Source organism: Dromaius novaehollandiae, chromosome 1, assembly GCF_036370855.1.
Source record: "Dromaius novaehollandiae isolate bDroNov1 chromosome 1, bDroNov1.hap1, whole genome shotgun sequence".
NCBI lineage: Eukaryota > Metazoa > Chordata > Aves > Casuariiformes > Dromaiidae > Dromaius > Dromaius novaehollandiae.
This window is the reverse complement of record NC_088098.1, coordinates 185,974,851-185,995,860: the sequence shown is the minus strand read 5'-3', so window position 1 is coordinate 185,995,860 and position 21,010 is coordinate 185,974,851. Positions and strand designations below refer to the sequence as shown.

The 21,010-nt window shown below is 40.1% G+C and overlaps 1 protein-coding gene across 1 annotated transcript in view; it reads left to right on the top strand.

Moving 5' to 3' along the window:
• The window catches only part of EPSTI1 (epithelial stromal interaction 1), a 52,131-nt gene that overhangs the window by 15,552 nt on the left and 15,569 nt on the right, over positions 1-21,010 (top strand). The window contains exons 4-6 of the mRNA XM_026099198.2: positions 638-711; positions 1,356-1,439; positions 7,902-7,975. Of these exons, the coding sequence (XP_025954983.2) occupies positions 638-711; positions 1,356-1,439; positions 7,902-7,975 (232 nt within the window). The remainder of the gene's footprint in view (positions 1-637; positions 712-1,355; positions 1,440-7,901; positions 7,976-21,010) is intronic.

Here is a 21,010-nt window from a genome sequence, read left to right as displayed (position 1 = left end):
AACCTAGATGAGAAGAGGTTTAGATGCTCTCATCAGAGAGCCTGTGCCCTTGAAAAGGGCATCTTCTGCTACCTGGGTATGCCTGTGAGGTCTGTTTGAAAAGGCTTTGATTTCCATTTTAGAAAGGGGAATATTCCTCAAGCCCCAGGACACTACTAGGAAGAAGATATTATAGTGGTAACATCCTATTAGAGCTGGCAGGAACTCCAAGCTCTTATAATTGATAGAACAGAAACTTTCTGGCAATAAAGTTTTCTGACTGTGTGTGTGTGAGTGAGAGACAGACAAACTGAGCAAAGGTGGGGGGATCTAGGTCTGGAAATGAAGACTGATCTGTAAAGCATGACTGATCTTCTGAAAACTGAATAGTTTTTCAGTAAACTGATCATCCACAATAGGACACATTTACTGGCAGAGTGGATGATACAATGGATACTCTGTAAATAAGAAGGATGGATTAAATGATTGAAAAGGTCTGTATGTTTTCTTTAAAGTCAGACAGCTACTGTAATTATGAAAAACTTGCTGTATGTGCATACATCCAATCTGTTATATTGCTGTGTTCTGAAACGACTGGCATTTGGACTGAAAATGCTCATGCAAAATGCAATTTAGACTTTCTTTTTTTTTTCCTTAGGTGGAAAAGAATCAGAGACTCAAGCAAGGCAAAAACAACAGATGATGCTCATGCAATCTAAATACCAACAAAAGGTCAGGAAGAATAAATTTGTTTGTTTATTTTAAAAACTAGCTCAAAAAAGGCTTTTCAGGAAGTGTCACTGTTTCATATGGCTATAAAATCAACTCCCAGCTGCTTGACAAAAGAAAGGCATGAAACCTGAAGGAAGCAGGAGAAAACTAGAAACAAATGTTCTGCACCAAAGAAAATGAGAAAACTAGCTATAAATATGTAGCAAACCATATCGCAGATCACGTCTAAAATGACAACCAGTACAGCTGTAAAGTCATTTACACACTTCGCTGTATCTTCCAGGATGCTGCCTACATTTCAGCTAATTGATCAATGTACCAACCATCCAGTACTATATGTAGAAATGTTGTTCTTGTTATAAAAGGTATAAATGCTTGCAAGTTCCCAATCAGCTTTGCAGTTCCTTGCGTAGATGCCCATTTATCACTCCCAGATTTCTCAGCCTTCTTAAAGCCAATATCAGAGTAGCTGGTGCACAGCCTGCTTTATTTAATGGAGTGTCTCAATTTAAGAAAAATCTCTGGTAACTTTCATCAAGCACACTTTAGGTTTGAGATGTGCAGTACAGGAGTCAAGGTACCTTATCTTATGTGTTCTTTATACATACATATCTAAATTTTTTTTTTATGTTTATGTCATATAGTACAAGAGAGAAGAATACATAAGAACAAAAAAGGCAGCTGAAGAAGCTGAAATCCTGAAAAAGAAAGTAATTCAAAGAGAAAAGGTAAATGTGGTTACTGTGGAGTTGGAACCATATAACAAAGCATATGTCATGATGCTTTATTTTACTGGACTACATGAAACAGGTTAGTTAAATGAAATGGTATCCCTGGATTTCACCAGAGAGTTAGAGGATCCAGTCCTCCCTTTCTTATTAGTTCACTAAAGGAAATCTGTCTTGGTATTCTGCTAGGCTTGTCTATTCTTTTGGTGCTTTGGGAACTCCAGTGTTGTGGTTGCATATGTCCTCAGGAGTTAGCAGAAATAAAGGAAAAAGCACTAGAGTCAGGAATAATGTTGTAAATAGTGATATGGATTATGTAGCTTATTCTGGCATAAACTTTCTCTGTACAATCTGGTTGTGGCAAATGGCATGAAGACCTTACAGAAATCTGTAGTTGCCTGCTACACGTGTAGGAAGCATCCAAGAAAAGCCAGCCTGTCATGGTGGAAAAGGCATCCAAATCAAGGAAAGACAATGATAGTCTGTCTGCAGTGCGCCCTCGTGCACTCTGAAATTCTGGTGCCCCTCCAGCTACCCAGATTGAAGTGCTGGCTGGCAAGCACCACAGCTCCTCTGTAGCTTGCTTGCAGATCAATGTTTCTTTCAGAAAGGCCTTTCCTTCTTTCAGGTGGGCAGAAATGTATTGTTTGATAGTGCCTCAGTTTGAAGTCTGCTCATGGCTGTTGGCAGGCTGCTGGAGAGTCTAGGGATGGCGCTGCTGGGGCTAGCATGGCCTGCAGCATTGCCCTTTGCTGTCACCCTGAAAGTGGAGCAGGTTAAGGCCATCTGCGCCGCAGATCCTGTGCTGAGAGAGCAGTGGCAATGCCTCCTCCAAGCACACAAATCCAGCCCCATACCCAGAGACTGACATTACTCTTTAGTGTAGATCTCTGCTCTTTAAGCTGGTAAACCTGTCACAGTGCTAAGCATTGGCTAGTATGTAAGAACAATTTCTCTTCTGTTATTGGACATATATTTACACCAACAAGAGCTCGCTTTCAGATCTTTGGTTTTATTTCACCTTTGTTTGTCTCTTCCAATTATTTCCACAAAGCTGCTTCTAGTCATGTGTGCTATATAAACCTTGGGAAAAGTTTGTTCATTTTGCCTTTGTCCTCCACTCTCCTTGGTGGAAACCAACTGGTACTCAGTTGAGAATGTAACCTGGAATTTAAAAAAAAAAAAAAAAAAAAAAAGGAGGGATATGATAGTGATGTGCACGATAATTATGAGAGAAAGGGAGATTTTATATTTCCAAGGTTTGTCTCCACATCAGTAAAAATAATACTCTGTGTGCAACCTGAAGGCTGAGAGTTAATTCACAAATCATCAGTACCGGATTGCATACAATGAGATGCATAAACAAAAGTAGCCTTAATTATGGCTAGATAAGGGTTAGTCTGTTCTCTGCCTTTTATCAGTTAATGGTAATGATAAGCCCATACTAAGTAACCTGCAGGGGCATAAATAGTATCATGTGGAAATGTCATTAACACTTACCAGCTCATGTATAGCTCCAGAAGCAGTGATGATAACAACGGTAGAAAGAGGATTCATTATATTTTATTCACCTGTTAAATATATGTTGTTTGCCCATGGGCATTGGACAAGAAGAACGTTGCGAGACTGCCATAATTTATAGCTACACCTAGAAAATATATTGATGTATCAGTTCTGTTTTCATGCTTTTTAATTTCTTTACCTTCACAGACACAGATTATAAAATGTTTATAGGTGGTATAGATAGTAAAACTGTAACTGTCAGTTTCTTTTAAAGGAGAGTGCGATACCATGGCAAACATCTTTGCCAAACAATTTAATTTGAATAAATAAACTTATACCCATAAAGCAAGCAAGCAAACAAAACGGAGGAGGATGAAAGGGATCTCTTATGGATTTGTTTATTTGGGCTGTCTTCCACAATAGTAACTGAGTTGGTAACGGTTTCTTCTTGGAATAAGATGTTAACATACCTAAAAATCAACTTTAAGAAAAGCATGCTGGAAAGCCACTAAAGGGTGTTGATCTGGCTATCTCATCCTGCTGCAGAAGAATGGTTTCTGAGAGGAAGGGACGGTAAGGAAGGGATCCTAAGGGACTGCTACTGTAGGGCCAATGTCAGGCCCTGGTTTCTCCAGGAGAAGAACTGTTTTTACATGGTAAATTAGTACGTGCAGGGATTCAGCTAGGAGCATGTCTTTCCGCAAATTCACAAGCCTTCCTTTCTTGCTTGGCAGACCTTCTTTTGCTCAAGGTTACTATTCATTCAATAAAAACAAATTGTCTGACAGTCTGAGAGGAGATAATGGCTAGGCGGCTTTGTCAGCAGGGGCTCTGAAACTTTCACAGCTGGAGAGCTGCTTTGCCAGCCAACGTCAGTTGTAAAGCCCTACAAAAGAGTGCATGATAGCCAGAACGTGTGCTGATACTCAGCTCAGGTCTCCCATGATTGTAAGGATGATGTGTTGCAAGCCAATGCCGCCTAGGAACATGGGATCTGCTTATGTTATTGCTTTAATACCTGTTTTGCAGAGAAAAGTAGCATCTATTCTTCCTTTATCTTTGTGACTGGGAGAAAAAGGGGTGTCTGTTAAAGCAGTACCCAAATGTGGATGGTCTGTATTACTTTCGGTAGGAGACACCTGTCTGTCGTTCTCTAAAGATCAATTCAGGGGCTGTAATACCAATGCTCCTGGCATCTACTCTGTCTCTCTCCAGCTCCCGGAGAGAAGAAAGGTAAATCTCCCCTATCCCGTCTTCCAGAGAACCAGCTCTCGTGAACCGATGCTCTTGGTTCTCTGTGGGTAGCAGCAATTGGGACTGGGGATCGCACGTGCTCCGCATCAGCCAGCTTGCCCTGTGACTGCTCGGAGCTGCTCACGGAGTAACCTGGGCTGTACACATTCGGCTTTTCTTTTTTTGTAAGGTGGTGATTTCTGAGTGCTCACTGAAATAATTTTGGAGAGACTTTGATGTTAGCAATGAATTACTTTTTTTATATTTGGCCCTAGTGCTGAGATGGGTGTCTGATCTGCAGGAAGTGTGGGAATGTGTGGGAAGCAGCATTATTATTCTTTGTTCATTTGTAGCAAGCATCTGCAGTTTGGTATCTTCTGTGTAGCCTTTTACATGACAAATTTCTACCGGGCTAAACCATAACTTAATTTGAGTCTTTCAGATGAAAGGGCAGTCAAATTTCCAAAAAAAAGGAAAGCATGTGGCACTGAAGTTGTGCTATTTTGCGTATAGCACACACGCAGAAATCTTAAAGGTCAAGAAGCCAAATTTCAGTGCGTTGCATGTTTCAGTTTTCTGTCATTCAATCTGTTCCTATTATCCTGCATTTAGAATTTCCTGTGTGTATTCTAAAACTTTTGTAAATGTCGAAAGATCCAAAAGAGTTGAAGTGAAAAGGCTCAAGTAAATTCTAGTGTGCAACTAACTTTTCTTTTGATTTACATTACATAGTAATAGTCGTGCCATCTTCTGAAACTGTCCTATTTAGAATAAGCTGTAATTTCATTTTATTGTTTATCAAATCATGTGCTCTTTAATTTGACTGTGTTAATCAACATGAATGGCCTTTTTCGGGAATTTGTTAAAACCAAGCACTTTACAGACCTTCTGCTAATGCTTTTCAACCTGTTTACCTCCAATATCACAGCTGTTCCACTCTTGGCTTTATTTTTGAAGATCGTGCCAAATGTGGAGTGCTTTGGAAATGTTTATTGATAGGTTGTCATTAGTTAGAGAATATCTGATTTGCTTTTCCTGTCATATCCATGTGTCCTAAGCAGGGTCCCAAGGTAAACTTTCAGGATAGAAAGCAGTTATACCAGCCTCTAGAAAATAACTTCAATATGCTGGAGTTTTCTTCCAGCACTACTCTGGTGGTAGAATAGGTGTAGGATATTTGCTTCCTTTTTTATCTAGTGGGAAATGGGGTGTAATATTGAAGGATTTAATATCACTGTTCTGTCTTAGCTAGGAGCAAGGCCATGGCAACTCTGGTGAGCTTTGGATTTTAACTTATAATTTATTTTAAATTTGGCCTCTTGATATATGCTCTTTCAGAGGGGAAAGCGTCAGCTGTCCGTGTTGAGCAGCAGTGGTGAAAAGCCTGGAACTGTTCCTGTTGTCACAGGGGTGTCAACATCACCCTTGACAATAATAATGACATCAGATTTCCTTTCTTCCTCATTAGCCAGAGTAGGACAGGGTCTGATAGGGATCTGTTCTGATATGGATCTGTTTTCTATGCAGTCTGCTTAGCGGTGTTACCTCGCTAGTACCAAAAATGTTGCCCTCTTTGTTAAGTGAATAGTGGGTCTGAATATCGCAGCTCTCCAGTCCTGAGGTTCTTTCTGAATGCTTTCCAGATCTGCAGAGTATCACCTGCTGCTGCAAGACCTGTTTCTGAAAGCTGGGGGAAAACAGAAGATGTAATATAAATTGTTAAGTTGCACAGATAGATAATTTTTTAGGCAAAGATTCCCACCTACCTCTGGGTAGAGGAGTTAGGAGCAGACAAGATACCCCTTGAACACTATAAAAATTACCCATGCAGAGGGTTGGTATGCCTCACTTTAGTGTATATATATATATATTTAAACACATCAATAGTGTATGTATTTTACAAACTTCTCAACATCCCAACTGACTGGGCAATGGGGCACCTTATTCAGAGAGCTCTTTTTTCCTCTTTATTATTTTTTTTCCATTGCCTCTTCCAAAAACCAATTTCCAAGCCATTTGCCTTTCAGTGTTTATATCATCATTAGACAACATAATGTCTCTTTTTCCTATCTGCAGACATCTCACAGGGTTGGGTTTTTGTTGGTAGTATTGTTTTTTAATCCAGTGCATGCCAAGGAGGAATTTACACTTGTTTTGCAAATCTCTTCCAGACATTCATTCTTTATCCAATTAAAAAATACCCATCCCGAAATCACTGAAGGCAAAGTAATAGAGTTACTGCCAATAGAACTGTAATCTTTATAAAATGTTTCTGACTGCAGCACAGGAAGAAAATGACATGTATGTGGCAGGGGGATAGGGGAGGTTTACAGCTCTGCTTTTAACATCACTTTTCCCCCTTACACTTACACACACAGGGGTGTGCACACATGCACACATACATTTCTGCCTGGCCTTGCACAACCCCTCCACCCATGTAGTGTGTCATCCCTCTGATTTGTGGCTGTCACCAAACAAATGCTCGCATGTGAGAGTCAGTGGGTCAGCAGGAGTGGGGGCTTCTGCAATGGGCCATTCCCACCTACAGCTGCCTTCTCGTCTCTGCGAGACATTTTTCTGAAATTTCCGGGGCATTTTTGTTTAATGTTTGATTGCTAGGTTACCCAAAAGTTGCTGCCTTAAATTATGCTAATTTTTTTCAATTATTATTTTGAGGGTGGGGGATGAGAGGAGTGACCGCCTAAGTTGCCAGTGCCTCTCTGACCAGTCGTTCTGAACCTCGAATGGGAACTTGTTACCCTCGCCCACTGCAGTGTGTTAGCTTGTGCTCAAAATATAGCAGGCCTGAAAACAAGGTTTGGCACTTCTGATCTGTGCTTGTAGTACACTGAACTGTCTCTTGACTGCTTTTCCCACTGGACTTACTAAAACCTGTGTTGGAGGAAAAGAAAAAGAATTGGCTGGCCTCCTTTTGACTAAAAATTAAAGTTGAGCTGAATATCATTGCTGCAGCAAGTTCTCTAGTTTCTGCTTTATTTTAATATTTTAATTCTATGCAAAGGGTTTTTTTGAGGGGGTGGGGATAGGTGCTTAAACTACCATTGCACAAGGGTATTGCATTCAATTTTACATTAAAGGGCCTCATTGCTTCTGTGTTATCCAGATATCTATTGGAGTTTTGCATGTCAAAACTTTGGCTGACTCTTGCACTGGGCATGGTATCTGAGGTAGAATACCGTTTGATATGTGTAGTTATATCCTCCATCTTCGTCATCACTGGTCAGGACTTTTGAAGGCCATGGATCTTTTTGCACAGAGCTGTGCACACTTGTGTCACTGCTACTTAGGCAGCACAGCTGAGAGCCACCGAAATGTCATCAACCGCAGCTAATCTAATTGCAAATGCCTCCACATCTTGGAGTAGCCCATGTCATCACTCATGTACAGGTCCCATTAAGCTGCATCAATTAATCCTTGAGATGGCCTTAATATTATGACTTGGGAACTGTGAAGCCTCATGAGGCCCTCTGTGAGGGTACATATGTCTGCCAGGAAAGCAGCGGGTTTTTGTATTTCAGATTGGTCTCTTGACAAGTTTACTAAGTTATCTGACTCCTGGTCATGTTTGAATACTTTTTAATTCGGGATTGAGTCACTTCTATACCCAACTACTACTATTGTTATTTTGAAAACTAGAATACTGAAATAATTTGTTTCTTGCTTATCAGAAATCTCAAGAATGTTTTGCTGTTTTTAATGCTGTAGGCAGAGAGGCTTGAAGCTAAGAAAAGGCAAGGAGAAATGCAGAGAAGAGAGATGTACTTTGAAGATGAATATTAGTAAGTAAAATCTGAATCTGACTACTTATCTTTGCTTGTTATGTGAAACTTGTAGTTACCATCTATGTCTGCACAAAAACTGATGTCTTTGGAGCTTATTCCAACAGGGGCATCTGGTCCATTGGCTCCAAACTACTGAACTGCAATTCTGAATTATCAGTCACACCATTAGGCTTCACTGGCTAGGGTAACCTGTTTTTCCCCTCCTCAAATAAGGTTTTTCTCTAAAATATTCAACTTTTTTGGAATTTCTCATGTTTGAGAAGCTGGGTGTGTGTGGTTAGGTAGGAAGGAAGGGGCCAACTTCGTATTTTTGGTCTCAAAAACTAACTTCTTTTGAAAGATCACAATATTTATATAGAAAAAGAATATAAAAGAACTACAAGATGAAAGAATGTATCTAGAGTGCTCTGTTCCTTTATAGAGGTAGTGCTTGGATTTTATTTCTTTAAAAATGGAAGTCTTGCAACAGGATACAGAAGTACTTACGGTGGTAGGTACACTGCAAAATGGGAAAAAATAGTCAGGTGTTGCCATGTTGCAACAACATAGTTTAAAACCACAGCTACTATTCTGGAACTATCTTGTCTACATATAACTTCCAGGTTTCATCTCTGCATGTTTCTCTTTCTACATTTGAAAACAAAACCAAAGCTTTAGCTGTCTCTAAATATTTTTCTCTTCACTGTCCCCCATCCCTAGCTAACTGTAACAGCCAGGAGACTTTTTTTTTCTTTTCTCTTCTTTATCTCCTCTGTCAGATAATCAGAGGCAAGACCTCATGTGTTGGGAAGGATTCAACTTGCTTAGCATTAGACATTGAATCCAAAACAAGTCTGTCTTTTCTATGAGTATAGAGCGTCCCTTGTAGGGAGTAATTTTGCCCTTCCTAAAATAAAAATCTAGTAGAGAGAACATGAATCATCCTCTCGAAGTTCACTTCTGTGGACCATAGACAGAGACTGGGCAATTAACTTCAACGGTCTCTCCTAAAGTAGGTGAGAAGAATCCAGTCTCTGCTGGACAGAGTAACTGTCCACACAGTAATTTTCACTTTATTATTAAAGTTATCCTCTGGTTTTCAGAGAAAGTGCTGTTTTCCCTCCCTGTCCTGTACCATTTAAAAATAAATAAAATAATTTTGAGGTGGGCACGGGAACTGACCAGAATTGCTGTTATGAGACTTTCTTCCTTCCCTTTTTAAAGAGGAGCTGCTTCTTTCCTTCTGTGAGAGCCATTGAGGGGAAAATAAGAGAGGATGCCTACCGGCTACCTTTTTCTTTTTCAGCATGCTCTCTCTCTTCTGATGACTAACCATTCACATCAGGAGCCTACTTGATGGTTGTTTTCAGTCACCTTTTCTGTATGTAGCTGTCCTGCTTCTTTTTCCTGTCCTCTATGCATTTGCAAGACTGAAGAACCTTTTGCTGCTTTAGCTAAGCTACACTCTTCAGACTTGCAGCATTTTTTACTTAATTTCTTGGCATCTAAGAAACTGCTGTTTGATCAATATATGTGTCTTCCATTCCTTGCTAACTAGTATGTAAATCATAAAAACATTAGCAAATAATGTTTGAAATTTGAAATGCTTCCCAATGAGTGTGGTACATGCTACTGTTTTTCCCCTTCTCCTTTTTAATTATTTTTGGTGAGGCCAGGGTGTGTTTGCTGTTGTTTTTTTCACTTTTTGACTTGAAGTAATGCAAGCCTCCTTCGTAGTTCATTCTGTCAGCTCTTTTGGCCAGTAGATTTCTTTTAAATTCTCGAAAGATACACTTTGAAATGAAAACTGTGAGTTATAGAGAGACTTTGTGCTTTCTTTATATAAATGAATGAATATATGATCATTCAATGCAAGATTAATTGTCAAAACAGGATCTAAATTACATCTCCACCTATTTATTTTAGTGACTGGTAAAGATATCTAACCCACATGAAAATAATGAGGGCTTCCTATATTTAGCACAGTTCTACAACTTAGATTTGGGAATTTAGCCTGCAATGAAGACCTATTTCCCAAGAATACCTCATTATTGCCAGATTTAGATATGGATTAACTCCTGAGATAATTGATTCCATTGGCAGTGGTGTTCCTGCCTTGCCAATTCACTCTACCCTGAGGTTTTTTTAACTGATCCAAACCAATAGTATCACGTAATTAACACACGTTGCTGTTCAGTCACCTTTACCTTTTCTGTCTTTAATTCCTGAAATAGCTCACCTGTGTTCCCAGCATGATTGATTGCTCTATCCTTCTCTGACTTTTTTAAGAGAGTCAACTGTGTCCTATGCTAGTAGTTCCAGATCCTTCATTTTCTGCCCAGACTTTTTTTTCCTAATGTTTAGACATTTTGGAGCTTTCTCACCAATTTCAGACTCTCCCCTCCCACCTTTTTTCCCCCAAGTCTTCTATTTTTCTTTTTCCTTAAATATATTGCCAAAGTCTGTCTCATGGATATTAGTATTTTGTCCTCTGTTTGTCTCACTCAATGTGGATTTGCCCCCACCCCCCCACCTTCCTTGATTCCTCAGGGCTTCTGAGGACCCAGTATAGTTTTAAATCTCTATTTCTGATAGACTAGACATCTTCATTTCAATTGTCAATGGACAGAGATTGAAACACAGGAAATTCTGTCTGAAGATAAAAAAACTTTTTTACAATGAGGGTGGTTGAACATTGGAACAGGTTGCCTAGAGAAGCTGTGGAATCTCCATCCTTGGAAATACTCAAAACTCGACTAGTCACAGTCCTGGGCAACCTGCTCTAGCTGACCCTGCTTGAGCAGTGGGGTGGTCTAAAGGATCTCCAGAGGTCCCTTCCAGCCCCTGTGATTCTGTGTCTTGTGCTCTCTGAGCTTAACCTGAGGACAGCCTCATCAAATATTTTCAGTATAGTGTCCTCAGTTATGTGACTTGCTTTTTCCTGAGGGGATTCTGAAGGTTCTCCTCTTTCCATTTAATCTAACTTTTGTTTTAACAGCTTACTCAGTTATGAAAGGAGGCATAGCTCCTTCTTTCCCCCACCTTCCTTGTGTATCTTTGCTTAGAGTGAAGTGAATTCTGCCATTTGGCATTTTTTTCCTGTTAAAAGTAAGGGTGGTCCTGTCAAAAGGAGGCCCAGACCCTCTAAAACACCCTCATGCGAGCAGAGTCAGTCAGCCCCAGGTGGTGTAGGAGCTCAGGCTGACTTGGCACTGAGAAGGAAACTGGCTGGCTGCTCATTCTGTCCGCTGATTTAGGACAGCCTTGCTCATTTGGGGTCATCTTAGAAAACCAAACAGACTGAAGTTTAGGGTGAAGTTTTGGACTGTCAAGCTCTGTTACAGCTGAGATGACACATAACTGTCCAAAGACTTATTTTATGTACTCTGTGTACTAAACATACCAGAGGGGTCTAATGGATATTGTACCTGGAGAAAGTGAGTTGAAATCCTATATATAGTGAATGCAAATCTGGTCAACCGAAAACCTCTCATACTGTACAGTGTAACACTAGTTACCTCACTAGAGCCTTCTCTGCTCTGAAGAAATCTTCCAGTGGAGTGAGGAAAGGAGTCTTGGGCAGTGATGAACTTACCTTTGGATGTTGAGGTGGAACACAACATCCAGCAGTAATGGGAAGCTGCTGTGTGACATCTCAGCTCTTGTAAAGTAATTCTGACGATGTACTACTACTTGTTATTAGAGACATGTTCACTGAGAAGTGCTTGGTACTTAACACAGTACTGTATGCATACTGTGTAAAAGTGAGTGACTTGTTACTTCCATCATTGCGGAGTACATGTCTAGAGGTGAAAAGAATAAATATCAGGTTGTGCCCCTTTAATCCCTGTCTCTGCTAGGGTATTTTGCTCTCCTTCCCTGCTTGCTGAGAGAGGGGGAAGGGAAGGTCATGTGCTGCATACAGAGCAATGACCTCTGCAAAATCGTGGCCTGTGGGACTATTACAAAAGATAAGCCTCCTTGTTAGTCTGTCCTCTCTAAGTATCCCTAGCTGCAACATCACTATTTTCTCTATGAGATCAGTGCCTACCAGTGGTCTCATTAGCTGGGAAACCTTTTAAAATTGACCACCTCCTTTAGCTGTATCTTCCTGCACAGGGTAGAGCCCAGTCAGAGCCTTCTCTTGTATGAAATTCCTCTTCTGTTTGATGTGGAAAAGCATCTAAGACTCTTGGGTCATTAACATATTGTGCTAATAAAGCACAGCAGTGCACAGAAGTTCCTTGGTTCTGACTAAAATCCTATCACTGTTAAAAACAGGAACTTCTCACAGAAATTCCCATTTGAAGGGTGTAATATTAAGTGAACAAATGTCAGAAGGAAAAATTGACTGCAACCTTGTCCACTGTCTGGGGAATACAGTTATTTCCTAACTCTTGAAAGCTTGTTAGCTCCTTTATGTACAAATGTTTCTTAAAAGTGGACTGTTATCTACTATGAGAGTTGCTTAAACTCTTGATGTCCAGTGGAAATGAGGTCTCCACTCACATGTAGAGGTGTGGAAAAGACTTCAAGTCCCTCTCTTGGGATCAGCAGCTCTGCAGACTCAGGTGGACTCAGGTTGTATTAGGTGACTAAAGTGGGCAAAACCCACAAGGTATGTCCTAATGTAGCTCTGTATAAAAAGCCTGAATAGCCCACAGAAGCAGACTTTGGGCTGGAGGAGTTGCTGCTCTGCAGGATTGCTATGGTTTGTACTAACAGAGGGGAAGCACTTGGGGGATTTCTTGGTGGCAGCATCTTTGTGGTCCTGACTGTACAGACATAGGATCAGGAAGATGAGGCATACATGCACACGTGTCTCCTGGAAACTGCTTGTATGCAAAACAGAGTCCTTTCTTCTGACTAATGGTTTCTTGGATGCATTTTACATTTGTTAATACCCTGCACTAGAGACTGTATTTCTATCAGACTGGGTTAAAAGATACTGAATGCTTTTGTGGTCCTAAATTTTCAATTGCTAATTCTTCTGAGGAGAAGACTGAGCATCCATCTTTCTGAGCAGGAATGAAGAGTAGATTGCGTGCCTTGCCCAAGACCCTCCTGGAAGTCCTCCTTTATTTAGGACACAGAAATTATCATTCAAACCGTAACGAGGGATGGCCACATCATAAATTGTCTTTGTGACTTGCTGTGCAGGCTGCATGAATCTGAGCCTGAACTGTCAGGTATCTCATTACAAGGTTATAGCCCAGCTCTCTGATAAGGTGTTTTTGTTTAATTTGGTTTTGACTCACAAGAACTGTAGTGCTGGATGTAATCCACTTCGTTTCTAATAGCCATCTACCTGCTTATATAATAGGCCCGCCTGTTTGTATAATGGGAAAAGTAGTCCAGCACATAGAGTGGGGGTTTTTGGTGAGGGGAGAGGTATTACATAATATTTGTTTTAATTCCTCCCTTTGTTACATATTCATGTCTTTGTTTTTGTGAAGGTTGCACTCCTGTAAAAATTCCTGGCACTATTTCACTCTGGTCCATGTGTGCACTCAGTATATTCTGCTCAGAATTTGGAGCTTGAAACACAGAACTTGCTAGAGTGCCTCTAAGTGAATATTCCAAATACAATGCAGGAGTTTCACCCAACCAAGCTGATGTACGCTTGCCTGCCAAAGCAGTCTTTTCAAAAGTCATAAAATGGAAGAAAATAAAACCTGAATCAAAACAGAATTTTTATTTATTTATCTATTTTTACAGGATAAATTCTAGTGTCCTTGCCAGTTTTCAGTCCTCTATGATGTGTGGTTCAAACAGCAGGCTGGTAGCAAATTTTCCCCACAGAAGTGCATAGGTAAACCTGACCAGACTCTTAATATAGGTTGCCAAAGAGAGTGAAAGAGGGCTCGCAGGAACCACACAAAAAGGTTTGCAGCCTTGAGAATCTTTTGTTTGCTTCCTTTCACCACAATGGTCTTCATTTTGTTCATTTGCTCCTGATTATTTTAAGCATTGTCAATTATTTAGCTAACAGGCAGAAAACTAGGCTTTTATAGACATCCAAAGGGACTCTCTTGAGTGTAATAATGAAGGCAGTTTATTGAACGCCTGTGAGGTTGCTTTCTAATTGTACACATTAATCTGCCCATGCAAGCTGGCTGAAAATATAGAAGCAGATTGCACATGCAGATGGAGCACACAGAATGGAAAATCTATGCAATAGACTTATACAAAACTGCATTTTACTTAAAACTGGATTTATGCTTATTCCTTCAGATAATAAATGAAACTTGATGTCTAAAATAACTTCCTAGAATATTGGATGAGTTGGTGGGAGGAAAGAATAGCCTAGCAGTATTATTTCATCCAATCAGGAAAACAAAAAAAACAAGTGGGTTGACAGGAAAAATTAGTTTTGGGTGTGGGTGGGAAGTGAAGAAAATAAGTCTGCTGAGAAAGTTGCTGCATTCTTTTAACCTATTTTTATACTTTCTTCAAGCCTTATACCTAAAAAGAACTGACACATATTTTGTTCTTCTCCACAAGAATAAGAACTCAAGGACTTGCAGACAGGAATGTGCTACCAGCCAAAGGCAGCACAGTTTTGATCATTAATATTAGATTTGTCAAAGTCCTCCTTTGTTTGCCTGTGCATGGCTCCCAGTGAAGTCTGTGAATACTGTGTTTTAGCTTGGTATGTGGCTACCAAAAGGAGTTGAGCTAGAAGATAAGTGAGCTAAATACCCAAAGCAGTGCCTTTCTTCCCAGTAAAGGCCGTTGGGAGGGAGTTGTCAAATCATGCAGGAATCTGATGGGTTAAGTATTAGGCTCTTTCACCTAATAGCTTCCAGGAAAAGATGAATCCCCCACATGAAAAAATGTGCATTAGTTCATGCTGACAACTTTGCACATGGTTCACTTTCAACTTTTCATTTTACCCAAAAGTGGACCTGTCCTGCAGGCGTCCATTAGACTTGAGGTAGAGGAAAAAAGTCAGCATCTGTGTAGGAGCAGAGAGCATATCTGTTGCCAAGAGATGGCAGTGGTTTTAGTACTTTGCCCCTTGTCATGGCCCAGTCATGGGAAATGTGGCAGTTCCTTGTAAGCTTTTAAACTTCTTTTACAGAGGTTTATCACAGCAACAAAGGTGTAAAGGTGGGAGGAGGCGTGTATGGACTGTACACAATCAAAAAGCCTTTTGGTCTCTCCAGTGAGACTGCTTACAACTTTCTTAATGGGTTAACTTTAAAATAGGTGCCTTTGGTGGATTTTTTTTTTTCATAAATCTTGGTATTACCCTCCAATTGCATTTTCACTTCAGCAAATGATTTTTCATGTGTGAAAATCCCAACTACAGCTCCATCTGGAGTCTTTTTCTCCATCTCCCAACATAGAATCTGCATAAAATCTGCATAAATCAATACTCATCCCATCTACCTTTGTGTAGACTACTGAAATTTTATTCTATTTTGACATTTAATTTTAATGGCTTGTGTTAGCTTGTGTGATAGAGAAGGAAGAGCCTTAGTGCCAGCCAGCCTGGCATGTGAATCATAGCAAGACTGACCAGATTGCATGTGGCAATGCACAAGGTAGAGCTCTGGATGAGGAAGGAACAAGAACAAAGAATAAAACACAAAGTTCACTTCTGTTAAGTCTATTTACTGTTGGGCCTGGGCTAATCCAGCCTAATTTTAGGGCCGTGGTAAGAACACAGCCTCTGTGGATGTTACTGAAATGAAGGGCAGCTTTTCTTGCTGGTAGCCTATGGTGGTGTTAAACAATGCATCTCAATTTCTGCAAAAGTAAAAGATGATGCTATGCTTGGCCAGTTAAATATGTTGAGGTGGGGAAAAGTGTACAAATGCTTGTTAGTGGTGTGAAAAGATGTCTGAAATGAAATTCTATTTCTTTTTTTTTTCTTTTTTTTTTTGAGAAGAGGAGTCTTGTTAGTTTTTTAAAAAGCCATCATGAAACTTCTATGCAGATCTATGAAACTAACACTATGCATGCATGGATTTTACTACTTCAGATGAACTTGAAGAAAATGGTGGATTATCACTTGAACATAACTCACTGGCAATGAATTTGGAAGTTGACGTGTCCCCTGTCATTCATCCCTGGATGGTACTTTTGTCTGTTTAGTCAATTATGTTCTCTCCTGTCTGAAATGGCTGTGACGATTCACCTGGACTGGACTTGTTTATTTTGTATCGATTTGTTTGGATGGCTCTTAGCTTACTTGTGGACATTTTGTTAGAGTAGCATTGTAATGCTGGAGATTCTGTAACTTGAGAAAACAGAGTTTAGAAGCTGTCTTGTTTTTGGTAGTAATAAGAGTGGCCATTATCTTTTAAATATTGTCAAGAGAAATAAATAGATTTATGGTATATTCAAAAGTAATATGCTTTTTTAAAGTACTGGCATTAAAGCCAGTATATTTTTCTGTACCCTGGCATTTCAATATCCATCAATTAAAGCAAAAGAATTAACTGCCACTAGTTTCATTTGGAAGCAGTAATGAAGATTACAAGCGGTCTTTTTAATATATGCATTTTTAATGTTAGTCTGTAAAAACAGATTCAAAAAGTCAGGAAATGTATTTGTATGCAGAAAAAAAATCTTTTCTTTTTATCTTCATTTGGAGGAGAAGTAAGGACTATATCAAATAAAAAGCTTAGCAAGCTTCATAGCCCAAGTTTTTGGGTGGAGGAAGATTCTGGGGACTGGATCCACATCCTGTATTCATGTGCTTAGGGTTGAATCCTTTTCAGGACTGGGTCTTCTCTTCACCTTGTAGACATATGCTTTCTCATGGTAAATTAGATGAGTGTTAAGACCCAAGTGATATAAGTAGTCAAAGCTCTTACTCTGCATAGGGCTTTAGACCTAAAGTCTGCAGTAAGGTCAGTGTAGATCTTCAGATCTTCAACAGTTACCTGCTGGAGTCAACAGTGGCGTTTTCTGCTTCTCAGTTTTCAAGGCTGGGGACCCTGTTAGACTGTTAGAGGACCCTGTTAAACCCTATCTAGGCCATAGAAACCTTGGCTGACACAAGCAAGACATGCATTTTGTCCCCCAAAATATGAAATGCTTGTAGATTCCCAGAAGTAGCCTGTGAGTGCCAACAGTAGCAGGGTGCCAACCGTAAATCTCTAAGTTACATCATTCTCAGTGGAACACATAAGACATTCATGTTTCTGTATTTTACGCATACTCATTGGACTTCAAATATGTAAGTTTTTAAGTAAAAGCTTTTAAGAAATGCAAGAAATGACTCTGCTTGGAGAGCAGATGTAAGACAAAGAGCCATATATCTAAGAACCCACAGAAAGCCTTCGTGTGTATCTGCAACATGGACTGATTTCTGCAGTCAGGCACTGCCCCAATTATGTTACTCCATGATCCTGGCAATAGAGTCAATATTTTCCCATGAAAGCTCTTAGCAACTTTGGCTCCCAAATTCACCCTTGTACTTTGGTCCACAGTTGCTGCATCTATACTCATAAATTAAACAAGTGACTAGGTTACTTTTGAGGTCTGCAGGATTGAAGTTGCCTGCCTCCATTGCTAGCAAACTTTTTTACTCCCTAAAATGGGGCAGGTGCATCCAAAATGGGAGTTATTCATGGCTAATATTAATTACTGGACAGCATCCAGGAGTTATTTGTGTGTGTGTTAAAGTGCTATTTGGAACAGGTCAAAACTATGCCAGTGACTGTTCTGACAATACAGACAGACAGCTGAGTTCCTGTTTTAAAAGTATTGCCTAGTGCTATTAAACATACCAGGCATTGTTATTAGCAAAGCAAAAGGCGTTGTTCCCAACTGTGTAACAGGAAACGGTGTTACAGAGAAACACAAAATACCCTCATAAGAACATTCCAGTTACTGTACTATACAAACTATACTTCTCAACTATTCTCTCCTATTCAGCCTGATGCTCTGGGGGGAACCTGAGGCTTCCCCATGCTGGTAAGAGCTCAGGTTAGCACCTTACTCATTAAGAGAAGGGTGCCGTCATCTTGTTTTTTCTAAATTTTGGATCTCCTCCTGTCTAACTATTTGTGAAGGATATCAGGTTGCTGACCAAATTAATTTTGGTTCTTCAGCTCTTGCTCTTCTTTCCTTAACACCAATTATTTTAGGGGAACACATTTTATTGGCATCTCTGCTTAGCCCTTGAAATTTTGTGCAAGTGAGATGTTGCACCAATTGTCTGCATGTGGAACACCTTTGGAACACTTTGATATGCTCATTTCCTTTTGGAGATGATGCTTGCCTCTCTAAGATGTTAATTGAACTGTCATCTCTCTGACTTCCCTCTTTCCAAGCAACATAACTTACGTTATGCTGTGCATTGTTATGATTTTAGGATAAATATTATGAAAAGTACCATCCAGACAACAGTTTGACAGTCTGGCAACTGAAGATGCATTGCTGGGTTTCCATAGAGATGATGCACAATGTATTAACATGTATGACTGACTTGACAGTGTCCGTCTTCAGTCAGATTCAGAAATCTGAGCCCCTTTCTTGCAAAAGGAATTGGAATATATTATTTGGTGTGATGTAGCAGGATGTCAAAGTATGTTCAAAGGCAGCACACGGTCTTGCTGAGAAACTTGATTTGTTTCCACTCTTGCAATCATAGCTTCTAGTACTGAAACTTAGTTGGCTTTTTCACATATCAGTGAGCTGATCTGGGGAAGGCAAACCCTCCACCCCCTTCTTATGCCAGTAATGAGAATTTCCACATTTCCCATATCATGCTTTTTTCATCCATAAGGTATTAGGACATCCAGCTATACCCCAAGTTGCCGAATCACAAAATCACAGAGTAGATAGGGTTGGAGGGCCTTCTGGAGATCATCTAGTCCATGTCCCGGCTCAATAGGATCAGTTAGAAAAGGTTGCTTAGCATCTTATCCAGTCAAGTTTTGAATACCTCCAAGGATGGAGACTCCACAATCTCTTTGGGCAATCTGTTTCAATGTTCAATCGCCCTCACAGTAAAGAGGTGTTTTCTTATGTTCAGATGGAACTTCTTGTGTTTCAGTTTGTGCCCATTGCCTTTCATCCTGTCACTGAGCACCACTGAGAAGAATCTGGCACCACCCTCTTTACACCCTCCCATCAGATATTCTTAAACATTGATAAGATCCCCCTGGAGCCTTTTCTTCTCCAGGCTAAATAGTTACAGCTCTCTTAGCCCCCTCTAGCGCCTCATATGAGAGACCCTTCATCATCTTTGTGGCCTTTTACTGGACTTGCTCCAGTAAATCCATGTCTCATACCGGGGAGCTCAGCACTGGGCCCAGCACTCCAGGTGTATCCTCACCAGTGCTAAGCGGAGAGGAAGGATCACCTCCCTCAACCTGCTGGCAATGCTCTTCCCAAGGCATCCCAGGATGCCACTGGCCTTCTTTGCTGCAGGGCACATTGCTGGCTCATGTTTAACTTGTTGTCTGCCAGGACCCCTGGACCTTCTCTGCAAAGCTGCTCTCCAGCTGGTCACCCACCTGCATGAGGTTATTCTTCTCCAAGTGCAGGACTTGGCATTTTCCTTTGTTGAACCTCATGAGGTTCCTCTCAGCCTGTTTCTCCAGGCTGTCAAGGTCCCTTGGAATGGCAGTGCAATCACCTGGTGTATCACCCCCTCCTCCCAGTTTTGTATCTGAGAACTTGCTGAGCATGCAAAATATTTCTTTATAGAGCAGCAGACTTCTCAAATGTATTCCAAGCTTTCTGTAAAAGTATTTAGTCTTTCTGGTATAGGAATAAATCATTCTTTTTGGCATAGCCAAAGAAATATGAAATCTTAAATGTAAAACTTAAAGTTTCTGAAATTACTCTGTTTAATATCACCACTCATCCACTGATTTTTTTTCATGAAGAAATTTTGTGTTCTTAAAGCTTGAGTAAGAAGAGACCATTAGTTCGTTTAACCTGGCGCTCTGTATAGCAGGGTATCTTATGGTTCATTTGGTTCTTTCTGTATTGTGCATTGGCTGAGATCTATATTAATTCCCCCTGTAATGAAGAAAAGGAGGAAGGAACTGGGAATATTAAGACTCTAAAAGCTTGACTTTGCACAGCCTGAGCATAGTCAGTGATCTATACTTTAAAGCAGTAATATGTTTTTGTATTCTGTACGGTAACACAGAAGAACTTGTGATTTTGTTTTTTTATCCCCCCCCATCCTCCCTTAATACACCCACTGACCAGCAGGATGTTTTCCAAAAATGGATCTACTCTCCATTTGAGGACATGGAGTGAAAGCCAAAACCATGCTTAATAGTCTGTTTCAGCAGTTAGTCATCATCACTGTTTGGCAGCCTAGGGTTTTTCTCCAAGGTTAAGATGCCTTTAGTATTGGCCTCTTCTCCCCACAGAGCTCGCTGGTTGCTCTGTAAGCAAAGTAAATCTTTTTGTGTTGAATCCCTTTTGAAGCACTCTTTGTGCTCTCACTTCAGTACTTTCATGCTTTCTTTAAACTGGGAGTGAACTACTGTATCCAAAGCTGTGTACAGAAATAAAATTGTGTCTTTCCTCCAACTCAATTCCATTGAATGCATAAAGAGTTGAATAGATATGCCTGGGTCTGCAGGTTAGGAAACTCAGATTCCTGATCACTGCACCAAAACTCTTGTTTTTTAGCATTTGTTTCAATGTTACTCATATGACTTTGTTTAACTGTACTTGGTTGGAACTGTGAATGATCTGATGCCACTTTGAAAATCTGGTTTATAAGGGATATGATTAGAAAAGTAAAGTTGCCTTTGCCTGAATAAGAAATGACAATGTTGTGCAATTCCATTTCAACTATAGATGAGAATTTTTTTCAATGTTACAAAATACTTCAAAGTTTTGTTACTTAAGTAATCCGTTGTAAGCACGTGTTGTGTTAACCATGAAGGAAGATGCTTTAAAATAATCTTTTAAATTACTTATCTGAGATTTATGGATCTGATAGAAAGATTTGCGACAGTTCAGTGAAGTGATTGCATTCTGATGAAGTCCAGTGGTGTGTGAGTCTGTTTTAGGAGCTTGACAGTGAGGAAAGAAAGCATAGCCACTACAGAACCCTAACAC